The following is a 24,427-nucleotide window of genomic DNA, read 5'->3' as shown; positions in this document are numbered from 1 at the left end:
CAAAAACCACATGATAAAAATGCAAACACAGTTCTGCAGTTTATCACACGGTTATTAAGGCATCACATAGCAATTGCATACCCCAGTTACCCAGACACTGTTAATAGCATCTACAATATCATAGCACCGTGCACTTAATATGATTAAAACCAGTTACATTTCTAAATATCATCCCTTAACAGGATCAAGCATCTACAAGCTTACAAAAATTACAAAAAAACCCAAAACACCCAAACCAACACACACAAAACCTCCACCAACCTATAGGTTTATTTCACACTATACTCCACTAATCCTCTGGCTGGTTAAATTAAAGCTTGTTATAAGTCACTTCAGCTGCTTCTTCACACTTAAAAATATAAACTAGTAGCCCTCTAATGGAAGTAGAAACAAACTTGGTCTTAATACCATCCAGTCCAACTATCTTTGCATGTGTAGTCACTCAGACTGGAAGATAAACAACCAATGGGAAAACTACTGTCTGGGCACAGCAGAAACAGCAGGGATCTGGGAACCCAGGCAGAGTCATTGTCTTGCATTATGCTCAGGTTAAGAAGCCTTCCCAGGCTGGAGCACTGTGGAAGGTCCTGGCATACTGCAGCAGCGCTGCAGAAGCCACCGGAATTCAGCAGTTCATTTAGAGCTACCTGAGAAGCCACCAGTGCTGAGCATGGCTCCTGCACAACTACTGCTCGCTGTTCCTGCACAGCTCTCCTCAGTCACTGCACTGTCAGCAGTCAGGGTAACAGAATCCTCCCTTTGACTCACGTGAGGCATAATATTTCCCATATAAATAATACGCTCATATAAAATGAGCAATCTGGCAGTGAAGATTGAAGAGAGCCGTCTGCATTTTCTGGGTAGTCATAATCAAGAATAATTACTCTTCAACAACATCTTACAAAATACTCCCCCCCTGCCTTTTATTTAAAAAGATGGTAGTTAGCAGGTTATGCTGTACAAACGATTGTACACGAGCTGCTCAATAATAACTCTTCGTTTGAGGACTCTTCCCTAAGGTACCCCCCTATTAACCATGAAGCTTATTTACTTCTTTTACTGTCACTTCACAGAGTGCATTGTGGTGACAGTGCTCATATCAGCAATTACCATGGAGAAACTGATGTCTGCCTAGTAATATTTACTACTCTGTATTTTTTTCATGCTGGAGTCTAATGGCTCTAAGTTAGAATCACAGCAAATAAAATTTCTCATCATGGTTACCAGCTTAGTAAAACTTCAATACCCAAAGTGTTCAGCAGTTTTTATGCACTAGGTGGGAAAATCATTATGCATCTATATGCAAGGTTCAGTCCAAATAAGGAAGAGACTACTGTCCTTCCACAAGGGCATTTCCAAGGCAAACTGATTTCATCTTAACCCAGAATGCTTTCCTGCTTACAAAGCACTCAGCCGACTGCTTTCCTAGCTAGGTCCAATAAAATTAAGCCAATTTTAGTACTATAAAAATACTTTTTCAAACAGTAGACATGATTTTCCATGTCACAAAAAATGTAATTTCCTTTTGGTTAAATAACTACCAAAAGAAAGAGTTGGTGCAGCAATGCCTTTCCTAAAAGTAATTAAATGCCAAAGTCCAGTCTTGAAGCTTTCACCACAGAAATTAACAAAGGGAAACTAATGTTTGCTAATGCACCGTAATCTGCTCTCCTGTAAAAACATTCAGAGCTGCAAATTCTGGGATTCTGTAGAAAACCACTTGTATTGATAGAGAAAGCCCTCAACTGACTATAAGAATTATTAAAAATGGGATAAACAGAATGAAGGCAAGTTATTTATTGTTCCTATTCCAGTGATGAGTAGTGGAAAAACCAAACATTAATATGGATAAACAGAGGAAAAAACTTAAGAGATCCCTCCAACAGATAGGATTTATTCCTTCAAGACAAGATAAAAATTAATATGCCAGGAACAACAATTCTAACAGATTCTACAGAAATTACATAAATGATGCAAGCAGTTGTAAAACAAATTTTAAAATTATGTATTTCCAAAAGAATTACTTTTATTCTATGCCTTAAGTATAGTCTTGAACATTAACCTTTTTCTAATTTAAAAATAAATCCTTGGCTCCTGTGATTGCAAAGGAAACACAGCATAATTGGCATCATAACCTTTACGTATTTAGCATTCCTCTCAGCCTTTCACCAAACACAGAATGAAGTATGGTCTACTTCTCTTTCCCACCACGTATTACAGAGTAAGGGCCAAGGGGAACACTACTACCAAGTACGGTGGTGACTCATTTTCCTGATCAGTGCAATCCCCTACAGCCTTTCCTCCTCAAAATGGATGTTGCTGAAACCATTAGCACAATCACAATGCTGTTTCCACACGCAGGTATCACAGCTATCAAACCTGAACTGCCACAATACTCCATGCATGATTCTCACTGACTCTCAAAAACGTAAGAGGGTATGCGGACAGGAATTACGTGACACTAGGGCATTTTAGGTAGGTGAACATGCATTTATTCTCATAAATTACTCTTACGAGATTATACCCGCAATATAATTGTGTGCAGTCAGTAAAATGGAGGATACTAACTAAAAACGACAGCTAAGTTCTTATTGTGCTAAACAAAGGCAAATGATACATTCAATAAAATAGCTAATCTATAATATTTTGTTAGAGAAATTTCTAAAGTGTTCAAAGAAATGTAATGCACAGGAGAAATTTGTTAGTTAGTTCCACCAAATCTGAAAACTTACCATTTTATCTAGGTGCTCAATGGATCTATAAATTTCTCCTTGGGATTCATCATAGTAACTGTAACGGAACCTCTGACCTTGAAACAAAAATCATGTATAAAATAAAAAAGGGAAAAATTGTAGCTAAAACACTCCCTAGTACTTACTAAATATTTGAAAGTATAATATTTGTAAACTAGTAATCTTCATTTATTTTATACGTTTTAGGTCCACTGAGAAAATTCTAGGGCTATCATCAAGTAGCAGCCCAGAAACAAAGTAAAAAAAAATACAGGATGGGTAGCTATATTCCTAAAGAAAAACCTACTACGTAGAACTGACACTGCAGTATCATTTATTAATTGCCTGTTATTTCCTTGGAATCCAATTCTATAAATTAAGAAGTAAAGCAACATTTCATTTCTCTATCCTTCTTGGCCAAGTCAACCATGGAGTCAGGCTACTTCTGCTTGCACAACAATACCCACAGTAAATGAAGGTTAAAAGAAAAAATTTATGATAATTCAATGAACAGTTCTAGATGGTTCATTAGCCACAACAGAACCCAGGTCATGATATATACTTCCACCTACTCCACAATTCAAAGATGAGTAAAATATGCACTTAATTATGTAAGTTGACCAAAGATGACAAGGAAAAAAAGAAAGAAGGTCTGTTGTGTAACATATCTTTCTCAAGCAGTCCCTTTTCCAGCTACTATCACACTTAAAAGAAAAATAAAGTGTTAAAGGAGGACAGAAGTCAAGGCTTCTGGAGTCTTTTTAGCTCTGCCACCAAGATGAACTGGGATAGCTCTGGTGAGCTGGCATAAATACTCCATCTGCTATCTTACCCAGCTGTAAAACATACAAAACTTATTTCCGTCAGAGGAATGTGGCCATGTCCAGTGAATTTTTAGCTAATTAGTTCTGCAAGTTGTTTGAGGTGCTTAGAAGAAGAGTAAAAAGAGCAAGCAACTTCAGACAATTATTACATTGCAACAGTAAAGAGATGCCTATAAACCCACAACACCTTCACCATTTATTTCCCCCACTATACTGAAAACACATTATCACATCAATTTTTTTCACCTATCGTTCCAGATTTTAAAAAATCCTTTTATTAACCTTACAAAGGCATTTAAGTTTCAAAAATACATGAAGTTAAATGTTCAATGTTTAAAAAATACATTATTTGAAAATAACTACAAAAGATTCAACATACCGTTATCATGAAGAGATATGAAACTTACCCCAATGGCAAAAGTCAGAAGAAACCACAAAGAGGTTACTAGGATCAGCTAGGTATTTACTGAAGAGTTTTCCAAATTCCTGCTCTTTTGACTCACTCAGTGCTCCGACCAACACAGGAATAATAGTAAACTCATCCTTATGGCTTATAAGCAAAAGAAAAAAGGTTGTAGTTCAAGTAACATCTGAAGATTTTTCAGGGTTTGCTAACTGAAAGTGCAGAATGTTTTAAAGGGTCACTATTGATTTGAAGATAGTAATTTGGTAAGGTCATACTAGGATGTTGTTTTAGAACCTCAAAGTACTTAAAACTTCAGAAAACAACACACACCCCCAAATGCAGTATTTAACTTTCCTGCAAAGTGAAAACACCAGGCAAACAAAAAGAAAAGACACAGTGAAGTCAGCAGTGAAATAAGAATTAGATTCAACTTGTATAGATACTGCATGTTGGGTAATTCTCCAAAGTATATGAAACGTATATGAAAATGCTAAAGGCAAGTACCCAGGTGTACACTGATACTCCAGGGAAAATTTAAAATACAATGGAAAAAATAATAAAAAGATGTGACCTGTACATGTGGGAACAACCCCCAACACAAATTGACAATTTTTCTCTAATGATGACAAATTTTATTTCAAATACAGATCTGAAACAGCAGGTGTAAACAGAACCCTGATTTCAAAATTAGTACTAAAGTTCCGAACAAACTTAAAATCCCACAGAAAACACCTATTGGTATTTGAACATCTTGCAAAGATGCCTTGCAAAAAATGGGGGGGAAGGGGGGAGGAAATCGGCTATTGAGAAAGACATGCTCTAATACAGACATGCTTTCATGAATCTATTTTAAATCAATGTAAACCTGTCTATAAGAGGTGTTATAACTTCATCATTCAGATGTTTGCTCTGCTCACTGTTTCTATTACAGCAACTTATCCTAGTCTCTGACCCTCTCCTTACCAAAATTTTTACTGGAGTGTGGGGGAGTGTAAGCATTATATATCATATAAGGTACTCTGTGCCATAAAATTCATTATTACCTCCTACTGCACTTAATATGTAGTTCAAAATTCATTATTACTTCCTACTGCACTTAATATGTAGTTCAAACATTTAATGCACATAATGCTCATTCTTGTAGAAGTAATTAGCCCGAGTACCTTTCCATGGCTTTAGCAGTATAAGGCAAATGCATTTCAATACTGTGTTCATCTTCATCTGTCTGTAGGGACATACGCTCAAACATTCCAGTCTTCCACAATTCTCCATAAACTGAAATGAATTAAAAGATTAATTTTTACTACTTTATGTTTCTGAAAACTGCTACAAGTGAAAAAGCAAGCTACAGTGCATCTTTATAAGAACACGCCCACTAGAACAAACTACTTGCCTCCAAAGGCTGTCATCACAAACCACTTGTTTCTAAATAAATTCAGGATTAAAATGATATTCAAGTAATTAAGATACAAATGTAATTGATTCAGTTTACAAAATAAGTATGTTAAATCAGTGAACTTGTTAGTATATTGAGAAAAATCTTGTATCATAACTGAAAATCCAAGTAATACAAATAAAACATGTTTGAAAATATACATAAATTTGCCCAGTCATTGAATTCTTATTTTCACAAACAGCACCATCATATATTAAAAAAAATTGATCAGTGAAGCCATTGCTGGATGTGTTACTATTTAACACAATTTATTATTGACCAAATCATGAAATCTAGAGACAGCCAAAACTGGTTAAGTAATCCACATTTGCAAGTTATCTTTTCTATTCTCAAGTGTGCTTGAGAGCATTCGGAGTCATTTCTACATTTTGAAAATTATCCACTGCACGAAAAATTTGATGTAGGGTTGTGCCTCCTTCTTTAGTCCTTTCATAAGGGAGTTCTACAAAACCCAAAACATTTCTTACCTAAGGAAATTTCTGCAGGCACTATGTAGAAAGCCTGAATTATCTTGCTTAATCACAGTTACGATGAAACACAATATATCTGCGCTAATTAGCCCTTCTGAAAAAGATACTGTATTATACAGGTATACCTTGAAATGCATAAAAGTCAAAATATCAAATTTATCTTCATTGCACCTTTAAGCTTACTTCCAAAGACTGGTATTTCATGGAGTAATGATTTTAAGTTCTGCAGGTACTTTGCAAGTTAAAAAGTCACATGCAATAATGCATATTCCTCTGTTATTCCTCTATCAGAAATCAAACTCGAACCAACTGAAGTACCTTGTTCCAGCCAGAATACTTCACAGAATAATGGAGAAGGTGCTTAGTGAGATATTCTTTGACAGTAACACTTAATTTTTAAAGTTCTTTTAAAGATCACTTGTCAAGAGGCACACACTCAAAATGGAAAAGATAAGCAAAAACTGAGAATTCTTTACTTGTCAGGAGCAAGAGAGATATTATGGTTATAACACGACAATGCCTGCCACAGCCAGGATCTTTCAGAAGTTAGCTTTGGTTGCAGTAAAACCTGATTTGCACTTGTGTGCCACTTAAAGCAAGGAAGTGCTCAACAAGCAAGTCCTCAGCACTGTAGTACCACAGTCAATACTCAAGCCTCAGCAGTCTTCAAGATGTAAGCTTTTTCATGCACTTACTCTTTTGGTCAATTCGGAGATCATACAGAGGTGTCCTGTAAATGTCCACACTGGAAAGTGCACATCGGGAGAGGGGCACGTGATGGGAAGGCCCAAGAATGAAAATTTTTCGGCTGCAACAATTAACACAAAAGCCCACAGTTTAGATAAATGCAATTGTAGAGAGACCTAGCTTAGAGCAACAAGTTTAATAAAAACATAAAAAGTAATATTTTCTCAAGGCTACAACTGTTTTACTCTGCTGTCTGTAAGACCACAGATCAATCAATGGCTCAGCCTTGCTCAGTATCTCAGAAATTATCATGAGATGAGTTCAATAATGCTTCCTGTAGCCTTAAATCTCTTAAGCAGGTTATATATCACAGGGCACTCAACAGCTAGAAATCTGTCTAACTGGATTCATTTGGAGGCTGAATGATGTCATACAGCCCCTCAGAACAGATTTTTTGAATTCTCTCCTTGGATCAACAGAACCTTCAGCTACACATCACTACACACCACCTTCAACAACTATAGGAATGTGACCTCAAACGATTATGGGTTTATAATCTATTCAGAGCTTTTCACTTATTTAGTTGATTAGTCTCAGTTCAGATTACACCAAATTAAAGTAATTCTCAAATGCTGTTTTTATCTATCTGTTGCATCAACAACGGGGACTTGGACCTGCACATTCATAGCTTTAGCTGATACTGCAACCTTTCCCACGTCATCATGATGTTATTTCAAGTCCTCAGTTCCTGGCTCTTGATTAGATGCTTAGGGTCTCCTGCCACAGGACTTACAAGAAAAAAGAAACAAAAAATATAGGAAATTCAGCTTTTCCCATTCAGGATATCATCTTTTTTCTGGCACTGAACTAAAAGGGTGGGAAACATGTAAAGTTGTGGGGTTGGTTTTTTTTCCTTTACACATGGAGTGCTATTAGCAAGATATACTAAAATACTATAACTTTCTGCAAAGCTAATGAAAAGAAAATATCCAAACATGCAATAATTCAGCTCAAAGATGAATTCTAAACATTCCATGTGGTAAACCAGCAAATGATCCATAAAGTTCAATTGACTCCATGTCACTCAATGTGGGGAATGAAACTTGTTCTGGAAATTTTAGAGGAACTAGGTTTCTCTAAAACTTATGTCTCACCATAAATTATTTTCACATAGTTTACAACAGTTTAGAAAGAATTAAACCCATTGGCTTTGGAGCATATTACAACATGTTATCTCATGAAAAACTGATAAACCTAGCCAGTTTTTATTTAGCACTGCAAAATACATACTTTGAGTAAATACTGAAGGTGCATTAAATTTTTCCCATTAAAAAAAAAAAGTTGCAGTAAGTAGAACATAACAAGAATTATATTCCTTTAACCTAAAATAACTGGATTCATATTTTCAGATGCAGGCACAGACTACAGTAGCATGCTGGGGTTTTTTTTAATTTTTCTTATTTTAAACTTGTTAGAAACAAAAGTCCACCTAAAATTATTGGAATGAGTAACTGTCGCTGACTTAAAATATTATATAAACACATGAGTCACTTTCTCCATAGAAGAAGAGAAACCTGGTAGTATTCAGCCCATAATCCTGCACTGAAAAACTAATGCAGAATCATGGTCAAATATTTTAACAGACTTAAAAAACAACCAAAACCTCCCAATGACAACCAAAAAAACCAAAATCAACCCAAAAACTCCAAACACCCTCCCCCCCCAAAAAAAACAGCTTGGGCTTTTATAAAAGCAGTGGAATGTCAGTAATATACTGTTATTACCTGTAAAAAGGACATCTTTAAGCCCTCCCTTGTTATAGTTACCAATAATTTCAACAAATTTTTGAAAATACTGCTTTACATTTTCTATTTCAACAATACTATATTTTTTTATTTTGTAACATCCAATTTGAACATGTATGATGTTAAAACCAAAGGGACCCATAAAAGTCTAAAAAAAAGTATAAAATTAAAACCTGAGTACTTCAAGGTGTAAGAATGTAAAAAGAACATTCAGCTTATCAGAGAATTGCAACGGCATTGTCTCCTGCTTTGCAAAGAAAAACTCATACTTACGTGATATTAGGATCCACTTGTTTGTAAGCATGGGCTGCACAAGATCCACAATACGTGTATCCTGCGTGGCTGCAAATCAAGGTGTACAAAATGTTAACAATGTCAAATATTGCTTAACATCTTAAATATGTTGATATTGCTATTAAATATTAATATCTTGGATATTTTTTGTCCCCAGTAAGCTAGAAATAGTAAGAGTGACCTAAAAGCCAACTCCTGAAAAAGCAGAAGAGCATGGCTGTAGTATTGATCACAAAAGTGATAGAAGAACTATCAGTGACCGTTTACCGACCCATTAAAGAACGATCAACGGCCATTTGACAGTAAATAAACGTCCAAAATGCAGCCCCTTCCATCACTCTTAAAAGACACTGGTGTGCAGAGTGCACAACTGCACATTATCAGAAGCTCATGATAACACAAAGTGTGCAGCCAGGGAACAAGGGAATAGCAAACTGCTGGAGAAGGCTCTTCCAACCACATGGCAGTAACTGAAAACGATGACAGTAGAGGGGGCCGGCAAGGAGAGAACTATATGTTACAGCAGATAAACCAGAGAATAAAAATGCTCTGTCACAGAAGAAGAATACATGAGCAAGAGAGTGAATGGGCACACAGACAGAAGTGGAATGCAGCATGCTAGTTTTTACTGCAAACATGATGCATGATTCATCATTTCCTATCACTCTGGTCTGGGGTCTTTCTTGACCTCTGTTCCTGTTTGCTCTCCAAAATTTTTAATTATTCTGACTACTTGTTTTAAATATCACATTCAAATCTTAAGACCCATTCCCTTCAAAACTGTTAGAAACCAGTGAAAATTCACTTTACACCACTAAAAGCATTAAGTCCAGAGAACATTCATTTCCAAAGTCCAAGGTCAAGTGGCGCAAAAGAGCTCACAGTCACTCAGCAGTATGCCCAGGCCACATCACCCCCTCGAGCTCATCTAGAGCACCTGCAACTCCAGGTCAATAGTTACTGCTTGAGTCGAGTATGTGCAACAACACAACTACAGCCTTCCCAAGTCTTTTTACACAATGATACTGAGAATGATACATACTGCATGTCCTGGGACATACAGGATGTTTGAAGATACAAGTTCCTTGTTCACAGCACAGGAGGATTTTATATGTATGTATGCTCACCTGCATCTACATTCATCCACAGAGTTGATACGTGGAGCAAGTTATCCTCAAAATTACCCTGGGATTTTACTTCAACATGACTTAATCCACTCATTCTAAAGAGCTCAGAACTGGCAAGGTATGTCACTTGACAATGTCAAAAGAGCCTGCTGAAAGGTTTGCTCTGCTACAGGCTTCTCCTGTCTTCCACAAAAATACTATCAGATATATCCCACTTTACAGGTGGGGAAAAAAAAAAAAAAGGCATGGCTAATGAAAAACTTTGGTGAGATCTGAGATTACAGGATCTAGCAATTCTGGAAAAAGATCCCAGCTTACATAATCTGCAGCTGAAAGGTCTCTTTCCTGACATTCCTGCAAGAAAGATTAAGGCAGATGTGGGACAATGTCTTCTGGAAATTCAATACTATTATGGAATACTTCAAACATTATGTCAACATGTGCTGGTTTAAAGGTAAACCGGCAGGGGAAATGAATCCAACTCAAAAGAGAGATTATAAATCAGAATAACAATTTAATAAAATAATACAATAAGTACGATTATATAGGCAAACAATTGATTTTAACCCACAAAACCCAAATGTATAACTCAGCACCCTGAGGCATGAACAGAGTGGTGTTTGTTGGGCCCCCTGAGTCCAAAGTAAAAGGAGAGGGAAAACCTGTTGGTGAGAGTGCTGTTGCAGTCTGGTCAAGAGTGGTGGTTGCAGTCCGGTTGAAAAGTGGTGGCCACCCTCCTTCTCTGGATCCCACAAGTGGTAAAAAAGTCCCAAGACTCCAAGATTATATATATCCTCAGGTTCAGGCAGGAATGCCCAGTACCTCCCTCAGGGCATGGAGTTCCACAACGGGTGTGAGGACAGGAGCATCCTCCTATCTCGCAGGCCTCTTAACACCCAGTTTATAGCCTGAGGAGTCAGGCTGCTCTGGGCAGGTGGTGTAAATAGTCTATTGATAACAGTTTCTGGGAAATGGCATGGAAGGCTATAGAATACACAGTTTTGGGTTACACCCATACAGTGATGAACTGGTCCCAGCTGTTCTAACTAGGACACAATGCTATGTTAGCACAGGAAAACCATCATATTTAAGGTGCTTTTTCTAGTGTTTTCTTCCAACTCATAATTAATTGAAATGACCAACATACTTTTCTCATTACATCTCACCTATCTTCAGGAAACTGAATTCTCCCTAAGTAGTTCAGACAATCCCTATTCCAACTGTGGACAAAAAAAACCCCAAACAAAACCAAACTAAAATAACAAACCAACCATTTTGGATAGCTGAATAACATTTTATTACTTTTTATTTAAGCTTTGCTAAGTTTTGATTTGGGGGGCAAGAGGGGTGCAAGAGTTTTACTTATTTTTTGCGCTGTTGGTTTTTTTTCCTAGTAGGTGTAGCTGTCCTACACTAGAAGTGCATTGAAAGGGCTGTCACCTTTGAATAGCACTCCATTAATACACCTCTTACCCATCTTACTGGATCACAAATGAATATTGTGTCTGGAGTCCATCAGCAAAAAGAAATTAATCATACATCAAAACGTGCACAGATTTCTTCCATTCTATGGCATATTCAAAATGCTTATTAAAAAACTACACTACATTCCTTTCAGCTAAATACTAGTTTTTACCAATTTTGAAAATCAATCAAAACAAATGAACAAAAAAAAGTATTTAACCAATCAAGTGTTAATATATATACTAAAAACAGGTTCCAAACTTACGGTGCAATAATGGCTCTTGCAGGTCTTTTTGTGGACTGTACTTGAGAAAGCCACCCTTCTAGTTGTGCATTCAGCTGGGGTCCTGTGAAGAGACCAGGAAATACTGAAGCCACAGAAGAATCTAATATATCTCAAGAATTAATAAGTAAAGTTTAAAAGTCAAGCAGATTTAAAAGTCATCTTAAACATTAAAGGCTGGGTTTAAATGTAAAAATAAACAAACAGAAAAAACAGCACCCCAAAAACCCCAATGCAACAACAAAAAAAAACCCCAACCCTGCAATGTTGGAGGTTATAGTAGTAAAATTTCAATGTCCTGTTCTAGGAAGTTCATTTACTGCACATCCAAACACACACTTATTGTTTCTTGCTCCGTGGGGACTAACGAACACACCCTTTCACCACTAGAAAGGATGGCTGCTGATTTCAAAAGAGATGGTAAACAGATGATTGACTCCTCTGATAACCATATTTGCAAAATTCAGAAGTAAAAGTTAAGATGACCCACACCAAGAGAGCCCGATACGGGAAGATGACATAATACAAAGGCCTTACATATTGACATGATAATCAACGGCTACGGTAATAAATTCTTTACTGTTATCAAGCAAGTGTAAGAGCAGAATACAAAACACACTGTAACCTGGAAAATCTGTAAATACACAGGAAAAAGCTAAAAGTGAGAAGACACCACGTTTATACCAACACCTTAACTTCTGATCAATCAACATATACTACAAGTGCATGAACACCTTGGCAACATTAACTTTGATAATTGGTCAATCCAGTATTTAATCTTTTTAAAACTAAATTTAAAATACCTCAAGAAGTGTCAAATATTCTCAATTCAAGCATGACAGGTGATAAAAATGCCTTTAGAAATACAACAACAACAAAAAAACCCAACCAAACAAACCACATTTTGATTATTTCCCCATCACAAGAAAACTCTCTGATGTAAAGCTTGTCCTGAACAGGCAAGTCTCGCAAATACAGTGCAACATTCATTATATTAAATAACACAAAACAAGCTTTCAAGTAAAACTCATGCAGCTACTATTGTTAGAAGTAAAATACCATTAACAAAGAGAAAATAGATGTACTTTTTTCAGCAGACACTATGCTTTTGACAAAACTACATGTCAGCAGAGTTTATCTGTAAAGTTTGGTGCAGTCAGACACTTTTCTTCCATGCACATTGCAGATTTTCTATCTTCCCCATGCAGGGGAACTACCAGCTTCCAGTTAAAGTCAAAAACAAACTAAGTATCCGAAACAGTTTCACAGATATGTTCCAAACAGTCCCAATCTCAAGCTGACAGCTCTCCAAAAGGCTGGCAAGAACTACAGAGAGCCAGAGCAAAGATGTCAACTTTTGCAGAATCCAATCAGTCACTGACCAGGTATAGCCAAAAAGCCTTCCCTAGAAAACCCGTGGGTGAAGGGTGGGGGTGTCAAAGCCACTGGTTTTTACACAAAACTTAAATCCACATGCTTCCTGAAAAAGGACAACTTCTGTATTTGTGAAGACTCCTATCTTGTTACATGAAGGTGGACTAATGCAAAACCATTTCCTTAAGCCTTCAATCACACTTTGAATGCCTTAGTTACTGCCTAGAGTTCTAACAAGACAAAAGAGTGACACTGATTAGCCACTTGTCACTCCTGTAATACAGTGATTTTGTGAAATGATGAAATTGTTACAAAAAATCACCACACACTGACTTTGTTCTACTGCTTCTGTTGCTTGGGGAAATTACAAGCAGCAGAGACATACTATAGAGATAAGGATAATGACATCTTAGAAAATGGAAGCTGTTGTGGAAGCTAAGTAAAAATAAAACGATCTCTCTATTTCCATCCTCTTTCTAAGCTACTAGGAGACTAACAAAACAGTACTCTTTTACAGTATTACCACTTTTATGTTATATACTTAAGCGAAGACACAAATCACCTAAAAAATTTTACTTCCTCATTCTCCCAAAATATGTAGAAGGGTAAGATACTTTCTGAATGAAGCTCTTTAGGAGGACACAGCTGGTTTTGGTTTGTTTCCCCCCCACACACACACACTTACCACCCAGACTTGAACAAAACATTACTCTGCACCACCTGACCTGATCTCCTCAAAGAAGAGGATCCACAAGCAGCAAAACAGCAGAAGGGCCAAAACTTGCCAGGCAAAGGGTGACCCTCTTCCCCAACAGGGCACTGTGCTTGGCCTTCCTCCATCCCTTCTTTAGCAAGGATTTTTGATTAAGGAAGAGGTTAAGGCGATTTGTCTTTGGTTGAGACAAATCAGGTAACCTGCTAAACAGTTTAAAGACAAAGGTCAGAATCTCTGGTAATATCCTGAAATTTCATGATTGGTCAAATCTGCCCAAAACTTCTGATCTTACAGTGTAGTAGTGGAATAAGATGTCCGGGTTTGCTCAGACTGCTATTACAGACACACACTCTAACAAAGTAACATTTTCTTCTTAGAGGCAGTAAAATAACAGATCTGTATGACTCACAGGATGAAACTTCTGTCAGTATTTGCTTAAGGACCAACTAACAACATCTGCTCTCAGATTTTTTCCCTTTAATGCAACTACAAGGTGTCTTTAAATAATTACCTTCAATCTAATGTAAACTTCCAACTTATAGTTATCTGTACTATTTTAATAAAATACGTAATCAAATCTCTCAGAGAGAGAGAATGAAGAGTACAAAAACCCATCTGACCTTTTAGCTAAAGGGGGGGTGGAAGAGGGAAATAATCAAACAGCACCCACATGAACTGACAGGAGTGTAGCCTCCCTGCAGGTTCCTATGCTTACAAATACTTTAAGGGGAATACTCCAGAACTGTAATTTTCTTGTTACTAAATTAGCATCAACTTTTTCTTGAAGTGCTCAGAGAAGTTTTTCTTCCAATTTCTCAAACATGAGCATGCTTAAGGCTAAAGTCAAAATATTTGAATTGGATATACAAAATATAAATAAACCCACACTATCACAGCAGCTATGCTCTGCCATATGGAATTGTATTATAGGAGATGAGTAGCTTCTTCACAAAGCACTCTATAAGTAAATCTTTGTCATATTTAAATTAAGTTAAACTGGAAAAGTAGTATTTGCAAATAATCATCAAGACAACTGCAGTAAATATCCATCTCCTAAGCTGACCAGCTTGGACAATGTATGGTGTTGCCACCCACATATCCTCTTGCTGTGGTGGGGGGAAGTAGAAGAGGTCCCACCTCCTTGAGCCTCAGGCAGAAGGCCCAGCTCGAGAAAGCTGGTAGGAGAGTAAGAGGGGGTTTAAGACTAACCCAGACAGGACAGAAAACCTTATGGATGCAATTTCTGGATGCAACAATCAATAGACTTTAGCATTAATACTGTAAGATCAGACCTTTTATTGACAACAGGAAGATGAGGCAGCAAAATATGAGCTTTACTGAAGTACATAACATAAAGATCTGCATTTCAATCCTGTGAAGTCAGGTATAAATATAGGCACGTAACTAAAGATTTCTGACACTATTTGTGGATATTTCACATCCTGTTTTATTCTGAAATTATGCCAAATTTTACAATAATTGCAAGCACATACCAAGTCTCCACTAGGCTTATTTTTACAATCAGCATTATCCCATCACAAACCTCTAGAGTAAGTAAGAAAGAATCCTTCCACGTTAAATGCCTGCCACTGTGAATAATAACACAAAGACGTGGTAGTGACATGGTTACGTTCATCACCAATTTACAGCTGTCATGGTCCAGGCTTTGTGGGTTAAGCCAAATGAGCACATTCTTTCCACAGCCAACCTCACCTTATCAATGAGGCTGAAGTGCTTATATGCCAAGACAGTATAATGGGAATTTGCTCCTTTTCCGGCAGCCACCATTACTTGTACAAAACATACATTTTAAGACTGGTAGGAAAGACTCCGTGTTTATTCTGAATCCTCAGTCTCAGTGAACACTTTTCTTACTGAAAGAGGATAAGCCTCAACTGAAATTCAGAGCAGCACCAGGGAAAATTGCTCAGGTCTCCCTTGGCTGCACGTGTACAGCACTTGCATCAATCCAAGTAATGCTGGAGCACAATGACAGTAATGCTGCAGTCTCCAGCCTTCACAGTTATACTTGACAGCTTTTACATGTCTCCTCCCCTACAGGAGCAAACACCTTTTGCTGAGTCTTCCTCAGCAAAATCTTTTAGTTACCTTTACCAATTGATGAGAGAGTCTACACCTCACAAATGCTTTTAATAAATATTACAGCATATATGCTAAGAAGTAAGTCTTTATTCTTGTAGAGTGTTAGAAAAATCAAAGTAACAATGAAACTCCGGGGGCTGGCATGCAGTTAGTTTAATAACTGCAACAAAGGGAATTCTTCTCTCCACAGTTTTGAAGGGGAATCCAAAATTCAGTTGTTAGTCCTCTATCATGTTTCACATTGGATTTTGTCTAACTAGTTTCTCAGTTAAAAATGCAGAAAGTATAAGGATTTTTTCAAGAACAAAAACCTCACTTGCAAAACAAAAAAAATCTGTTTCTTAACACAACAAAAGCCAAATCCTTGAATGAAAAACATGTTTTAGCTATGCAAAGACTAAGATTTGTCAGGAATAGAATGTGATTTCCAACAACTCATGCTGATGGGCACATTCTCTAGTGCTAGCATATACTCTCTTCCAGTATTGATAAAATTAGAAATCCGACTACAAGTAAGTCAGAAATTTACCTATGTAAACTATGACCAGGGAAAAAAAAAATTAAAGTACAAATAGAGATTACACTGATGCTACATAAACTCCTATTTATACACACTGTCAGATGGAAATAAAAACACCAGGTAATGCTTGAATGGGGGTAAAAAAACCCTGAAGCTACAACAAAGACATTGAAACAGACATCAAAATCTGCTTGGGTAACAGTTCTTACTTGCATGTCCCAGTTTTCCAACATTCCACTAGCTCTTGAATTTCCTTTAATGAAAGTTAATAGGAAATAAAAAGGTCAAACTAAAACATCACTCATTAAGAATATCAACCAACATGCACCTACCTAACTTCACTAAAAAAACTTAGCAGCCGGGTCATTCGGAGATCCAAACAAATGACCTTCTGTTTCATACATCTGAGAAAGAGATTTTGGCTCCAATACATGCTAAATGTAAATGGAATTTGTGAAAGTATTCACTAAGTGATACTTACAGGCCTATTTTAATGATACCAGAACTACACCAAATGAACGCTCTTTTTCAATTCCAACTGTACATTAAAGATGAATGTACATTCTTTCCATGGAGTATTTTGATTTTGACTGTATTTAAGTGATTCAGGTAGAAATAATAGCCTATAAATAGTATTTTGAATTATTCCAGTATATTTTTGCAGTGTACAATGCTAAATAATACAGTCTGCATATTAATACTGTGTTCCATGTTTGATTCATGAGAGAGTCAGCAATGACACATCCAGTTTCCCCATAAAATACCTAGAAAAGTTAAATGACCAAAGGGAGAGAGATATTACATTTGGTATTTAACACTGCAAAGCAAATACTTTATAAATTTGTAAGACACTATGATTAGTTGTTCACAGATTGCAAGGTAAGAACTTAAGTTAACAGCTGTATTTGTAATGCTTCGGCTAATGTCACAACATTAAGATTTCATGATCAGTACATTAATTATTCTGCTACTGCAGAAAGCTCCTTTCACTACAGCAGAGATCATAGAATCACTCCAGTTGGAAAAGACCTTTAAGATCATAGAGTCCAACCATAAGCCTATCACTGCCAAGTCTACCACTAAATTATGTCTCATTTCAGTGATCCTCACATGCTTTTCCCATGTTTTCCTGGATCCATTTATCTGTGACCATCTACAAACAACATGGTGATTCACCACTTTTATATTACATTTATGAATGAGCAGTGATGAGTTATTCCAATTTTGGGGAACATGCCAGGGGTTCTTGGCAGACCAGAGGAAAGCACTTTCATAAAGACTCTTTCATGACGTAGAGAACACCTTCTTCAACCCCTCGTCTGCATTCACAGTCTAACCACACACCGTCACACACGTTACTCCCTTCTAATCACTTCAGCAGCTGCAGAGATCCAGATCCAAACACTACAGAGAAGGGTTTCTGCTCCAAGTTAAGGTAGGATGCAGACATTGAGGGTCAGCAAACCCAGCAGCAGCGTTTGCCCTCAGAAACTGCGGGCAGCCCGCCTGGTGAATGGCTTACACGCTTTCAGCAACATCATGGCAGAGCAGAAACAGATGTAACTGATGTACACACTTTAATGCTGATGAGAAGTTCCAGCTCATGCCAACAAGCATACAAATGAGGGGATTACATCACTGTTCATTCAAATGGTCTTCAGGGACCCCAAGCCTCAGAAGGTACAAATGAAAACATTTCATAATGAAGATATTTCATAATCACACTGCTATTGCACGTTGAAGCTGCCTACCTTGGCATCAGAAAAATAAAAAATCAGTATTTGGTACAAAGGTAGCAAAAAAAAAGCATTAATGCAGATCTTACTGGGGATTACAAAGGAGTAGAAGAGATCGCAAATATGATAAAATAGTGGCCAACTTTGAGGGAAAAGTAACTTCTAAACCAATCATTCATGGTACACAATCTGCATAAGTTCTCCAAAGCATTTTACTTTCCCACTGATCTACCCATCATCATGCAGACCTCTGCCCAAAAGACAAGGCCTAAATATCCCTGGCTGCACAACAGCCAGTTATTCCACAGATCCAGCATTTCTCGTCCAAACGAAGTTAGAAACTCAATCCTTACAAATGGTAGCAACGAGATGTCAGTGCCTACCTCCTCTGGGATTCTTTTACTGACAAGCCAGGGCAGCAGAAAACCCTGAACACAGGTATATCATTAAGTTTAAAGTCTTTTCAAACATCTACTGACCATTTACTTGACTCCTCATTAAAAAAAAAAGAAAAAGCTTTGAAGACAAGAAGCACAATGGTGTTTCAAGTCGACACAGTAATTACTCTGCCAACTCACATTTGCACTAATAAGCTTATGGAAATTAAGGTTCTCCTAGTTCAAACAACTTGGCATGGGCTAACAGAGTACATCTCTGGCCACTATAGTTTGGTCAGGGAAAACAGAGAAATAAGCCATAACTAAAACAACAACAAACTTGTTTTGTAGGGCAAGTTTCAGATCATGTAGTACTGTTATTCATACACATCCCCTGAATTTGATTTTACTCCTGTGACATGGAAGAGCCTACTAGAAATCTTTGTGTTTTGCCCGTATCAGTGCCGTATAATAGCACTGACTGGGGAAAAGTTGAGACAAAAACTCTTATCACACGCTTTCATAAAGAGCAGTACAGTATTCAGTTAGCACTTCCAGGAGCCAGGCGAGGCACGCCAGCTGCCAGCCGCCAGCCAATGAGCCAAGTTAAGCACTTTAATGTGTGACATCTCACTTGTAATGGCATGCTAAACAGGGAAAAAAGATGCACATAGCTAATGTTTATTTCCATTGTAGGAGTGTATGGATTGATTCCCCACAGAACTGCCCAGCACTCACTGAATCTACTCACATTGAAGAGTAAATCAGGATAGAGCATCCACACCCTGTCCTGCAAATAGTCCATGCTCAGGATAGCATGTTATTCTCATCATAGTTCAGCTGCTCTTTTTGTATCTAGGAACATATCTATCCTGCATTCAAAGCCCTGGAAAATTATGCCATTTTTGTTTCAAGTTGTCCTTAATCTTCCTCTTCTCCCTGCTGGTCAAAATCAATTTCTCAAGAGGTCTGGACACTAGGTGGTTGAATTAACGCAGCAGGAGTGGGACTTTCTTCCAAAAATAAATCTGCATGTAATATTTTTCACTACACAACAGTGTGATTTTCTTTTTAATTTTCTCAACAATCTACATGACAGCAGTGCAACGGGGTGACGTTTTCATTTACTTGGTATGCTTTTATCTCATTTTTACAAGTGTTTTCAGTGGCCACCATGCACCAGGCTGATAGTCCACAAAAGCAATGATATGTCACAATCCATTTTCAACTTTTTTTAAAAGCAGACATACTGACGCAAATCACAAATGAGGTTGTCTAAACCAGTGGCCTACTATCAGCAACAGGCATGTCACTATTTCAGTTAGGAAGCTCAGTTGTAAAGCTTCTCATACTCAGTGCTAAACAGGAGGAAGAACAACTGAGCAGACTTCATTGTTAAGTTTGTTGTCAGGCAAATGCTCCTGAGGTACACGTCTTAAGTTCATTAAAATGCTGCATGGACTGATGTGGAATGAAAATGAACTTCCCCACACGAAGAATTCTAAAGGAGAACGGAAGACAATAATTTTGGTTAAATTCTTCATCCTGAACTCACCTGCAGAAACTTCTTAAGGAACTTGCTTTTTAATTTTTTTTTTTGGTTACAACAGCACACTATGAATGAAGAACACATGGGCAGTTAAATGCTAACACCACTGTGAATTCCATCTTCTACTCCTTGCCACCTTCTCAGCTCCCTTGGGTAGGTAGCAGTGAGCTTTCCTCCCTGGACCCACCTTTCTATCTAATGACAACAAAGTTGTTTACTTAGATGTAACATTCTAACATGTGAACATGCCTGGATGTGCATAATTGCACAGCCAGTCTTACCTGCTCTACAGTGTTAATTATCATCATACAAGTAGGTGGTGTATTTGTATTAGAATGTAGTGCATATTTATGTTTTCCAAGGCAGAACCTAAGCAAGGCATATCCCATAGCTGGATAAAGTTGGGGAGCGAGAGTCTAATTTCAACTGAAGCAATTCCTGTCCCATAGAAATGAGCAGCCTTTGAAGACAAGAAGCAGTATTTCTTCTAAACCCTCTTACCTACATTACATTGACCATCCATGAAGAGTAGTAGTTCGGTCTTGGTTGTGGTTTCACCTCTGATACTGCTTCCACTCCTGGACTGCACAGGAGCCAACTAATCCAGTTCAAGGATATCCTCTGGTCACAAAAGCTGGTTTGGATTCTGCATCCATCATTTTTCTTCCCCCAACAGCCGGCTTCGGCCCTTCATTCCCAGGGCTGACTTCTGCAGCCAGATCTCAGACTTTTTTTTTTTCAGCATAGCAATTGGTGCTTCACTTTTCAATCCCCTACCCAACCTGGGATGGCTCAGGTACCAGGTATGTCAGGATAAACTGCCACTTAAAAACCTCATCCTCACACAGCCCCTTTAAACTGTAATGATGTAATAACTTTGAATATCCTTCAAAAATCATGTTTCTCAATACCCTTTTAGATGGGGTCATCTTAACTATGAAGCAGGATAAGGGTAGCCAGGGCATCTGCTTGCCCTGTGCAATCAAACTCAGCTCTGCAGAAAGAGAGCAGTTTTGAGGAAACAGGAAGCTTAAATGCTAACCAGTTTATATATAACACAGCAAATCACTTCTGGGCCGAGACAGTAAGCACAAAGAAAGGAGGAGGTAGGAGGACTTGAAAAGACAATCCCCAGAGAATCATGGGAATGCAGTGAAGAACTATCACAATTCAAACTAATCCCTGCCTCAGCTCCATCCTTGAAGCTATGCACCCTGAAAGCACATGGTAAAATCCACTTTCTTCAAGTAGTACAATCGAGGAGACTGTGTTACAATTTTGACATAGCAGCTGACATGTGAGTTTGGCCTAAAATACAGGAAGATTTTAAGTCTATGATGAGCACACACCCTCTTGGTCCCCATTTGTTTTCTCTTGAGTTTTGATGTACCCTCCTAAATGGCACATAAAAATTAGCTTTCAAGCAACAATAATGAGTAGTCCTTGTCTTGCTGAACAGACAGAATTCCTGCTCTCACATAGCCATGTAAACAGCAGAAGACAGTTCTATAGCAAGACACATAATATTCTTTTCTTGTTTAAGGAAAAACACATTTCCCAAAACTCTAGCTTATGCAACATCAACCACTTACCCACACCACAAACATTGCAAGAGTTACAATTTAACTCATAAGTACAGTTGTCATAATTTATTACAACATGATTCAGTTTGTTGGTTTTTTTCATGCAGTGTGTCTGGGCAACCATCCCACATCTCCTCAGTAAGGAAAAGGCCATTGCTTTTCTCCCAAAAGCAATGGGAGAAACATGCTTTTGGATGTCCTATCACAAACAACTAGTACTGGCCAAAATAGTCACACAGACTTACCAGGGTATAATCTAACAAAATCTAACAAAACAGTCCAACACAGTATCCATGCCCCTTTAATTATTTAAAAAAAAAAAAAAATTCTTATTTGAAAGTATCCATCAATAACTTGGCATGAAGTCCAACATCAAACAAACTTCAAAATTTATGTGTAAGGTCATGTAGCCATTCCATATTGCAAATAAGTTTTCTGCATAAATGAAAACATAAATAGCAGAAACAAGCTAGTGTTACCACAAAGCTTCGATGTTTTGGTGTCCTTGCATGTCTTTAAACTTCTGACATGTTTTTTTTTTTGTTTTCTGTAAAGAGAGTACCACCTACCTTTCTAGACCATTGGGGAAAAATGTAATTGCAAGCTGTCAATGCTGCACGAAGATTTGAGACCAGTTTTGTAATGGACACAACAATTACGTTTGGAATATTAAGTTCAGAAGGAAAACAATCATCCTCTATTGTCTCGAAACTGCCTAGCCACCATTTGAAGCCCAGCTATTTATCTCACAATTCACCTCTTCCTGTGTTACCCTCCTCCCTGTATTTCTTTTCTTCTCTTTCAGTTTTTGCCTCATACCTCGTTCATCCATTTGTGGAGGAGAGGGGAAACTGCATCTATTATATCTAGCCAAGAAAAGTGTATGACTTCTCACATCTAATTCTTCTTAAATGTCATTTTAGGATCCTGAATGCCATGCTTTATTGGGTTTTTTTGTGCCCCTCTGAACTGCTCATTACGACAGCCTCCTGTTCATCTAGGCTCGTTCACCTGCAGTTTTGTAATCATCTTTATTCCCGGGGCCAGTAAAAGAACATCCCTTACAAATCTCCTTACAAACGGCTCTGAAAAGACAGACGTGCATCCTTTCCACAACTGCAGTTCTGCCCCAAAACCCAACAAAACTTATTTCCAAACATACGAGCTACCAAACCATTATCACAGGTTCCTGCCTTTTTTTTGGGGGGGACGCTGAGGGGAGCGGTAGCTCTCCCTCCAAAGCACCGCGTCTTTCTTCCATTCTCCTCCAAGTACCACACGTTTAAATGGACAGAGCCCACTCTGCAATACTGCTTAATAACTTTTCCCTACTGACAGAGAAAGAGCTCGGGAAGAAAGACAGAAGGTCGTCTTGGACTACAAGAAGCGAAACAAAAATTCTCTGCTTTCGCACCTCTTCACCTGCCTTCTAACCGTGCGAAACACCCCAGACGCGCGGTATTTCCCCACGGGGAAAAAAAAAAATCCAAAAACCCCCATAAGAGCACATGAAAACACTGAGATCCGTCCGTGTGCTCCGACACCAACGGAGCGCAACACCCGGTGCGAGGCACAGCACAAGGGCTGGGCTCCGGCACCGCCACCTCACACACGGGGCTGCGGCGAGCCGCGGCTGCCGGGCAGGGCAGGCCACACGAGGAGCCACCGGGGGGAGGCGACCCAGCCCTGGCCACACCAAACGCCCGTTCTCCGCCGGGAAGGGCGGCCGGCAGGGGGGCACGGGGGTGCTGCTCGGGGGCACCGCGGCTCCGCCCGCTCCCAGCCGGTAACCGCGCCCGGCCCCCCCGCCCGCCATTGTGCCGGCGGGGGCGGAGCCGGCGGCCCCTCCCCACGCCCGGTACCGGCCGGCCCCGGCGGCCCCAAAGTGCTGATTCAGCGCCCGCCGCCCCGCCCCGCCCTCCCCGCGCCCGGTGGCGGTACCTGAGGCCGTGTACCAGCTGCCGGCGTGGCTGGCCTCCCGGCCAGAGCACCCGGTGTGACATCTTGGAGCCGGAGCCGCCTATGGTGTTCGGCGGGGAACGCTTGGGGGACGGGCCCGCCCGCCGGCGCAGCGGCGGCGGCGGCGCGGCGGCGCTGCTCCCCCTCCTCCCCCGGCACGGCCCGGGCCCCGCGGGCGGAGGCGGCGCTGCCTGAGCGGCGCGGGCCGGGGCGCGGGGCCGGCGCGGCCGCGGGGGGGTCCCGGCGGGGGGGACGCGGGGACAGAGCCCGAGGCCGCGCCGCCAACTCGCGCCGGCGGGTGGGGGGGGCGCGCAGAGAAGGAGCGCCGCGGCCGCAGCTGGGTTTGGCCCCGCTCGGCTCCCGTGGACTAAGGGCCGCGGCCGCGCCCGCGCCCCATTGGGCACCAAAGCAAAACCTCGCTGCCATTGGCGCCCGCACCGCGCCGGCCCCGCCCACCGCCTGACGAGCCCGGCACCGCCCCGCGGGAGCGGGGCAGGGGGCGGGGCCAGGCGGAGAGCCGGCCGTGGATTGCGGCGCGCTTGCCGTGGCGATGGGAGCGTGCGCGCTGATTGGCGGGCCGTGTCTCCGTGGTGGCGGGCAGATTCCGGGCGCGGGTCAGGCGAGGGGAGCGCGGGGGGGCCGGGGGGATACCCGGCCAGGCCCGCTGGGTTATCCCGGGATCTCGCGCCTCCGCCGCTTCCCCGGGCCCCGCACGGGCCGTGGGAGCAGTTGGGGCGCTGAGGGCTGCAGGGACAGAGCATCGTTTCCCAAAGGCATCGCTGTCCCCAGAGGGAACAGGGCGTTTGCTGGGCTGAGGCTCCCTATTTCTGAATCAGAATCCTTCCCGACGCCTCCTTGCCCGTGCCATGACGCCCGTGGCGCCGTGGCATGGAGCGAGGGCCGCGGGAGTGCAGCCGTATGGAAGTCTCGTGTCCTTCTCAGCCTCGTACTTCCTCACCCCTT

At 40.1% G+C, this 24,427-nt stretch overlaps 1 protein-coding gene across 1 annotated transcript in view; it reads right to left on the bottom strand.

The window, feature by feature from the left end:
• MEMO1 (mediator of cell motility 1) overlaps positions 1–24,225 on the bottom strand; it is a 28,581-nt gene extending 4,356 nt beyond the window's left edge. Inside the window, exons 1-8 of the mRNA XM_029965120.1 lie at positions 23,921–24,225; positions 23,447–23,508; positions 11,531–11,612; positions 8,654–8,722; positions 6,584–6,696; positions 5,126–5,237; positions 3,964–4,106; positions 2,733–2,809 (exon numbers count right to left, since the gene is read on the bottom strand). Of these exons, the coding sequence (XP_029820980.1) occupies positions 2,733–2,809; positions 3,964–4,106; positions 5,126–5,237; positions 6,584–6,696; positions 8,654–8,722; positions 11,531–11,612; positions 23,447–23,508; positions 23,921–24,225 (963 nt within the window). The remainder of the gene's footprint in view (positions 1–2,732; positions 2,810–3,963; positions 4,107–5,125; positions 5,238–6,583; positions 6,697–8,653; positions 8,723–11,530; positions 11,613–23,446; positions 23,509–23,920) is intronic.
• Between the last annotated feature and the right edge of the window lie 202 nt (positions 24,226–24,427).

The sequence above is a fragment of the Manacus vitellinus genome, unplaced genomic scaffold, assembly GCF_001715985.3.
Source record: "Manacus vitellinus isolate BGI_N305 unplaced genomic scaffold, ASM171598v3 scaffold_8_pilon, whole genome shotgun sequence".
In the NCBI taxonomy this organism is placed as follows: Eukaryota; Metazoa; Chordata; class Aves; order Passeriformes; family Pipridae; genus Manacus; species Manacus vitellinus.
This window is presented reverse-complemented; position numbering and strand designations above follow the sequence as displayed.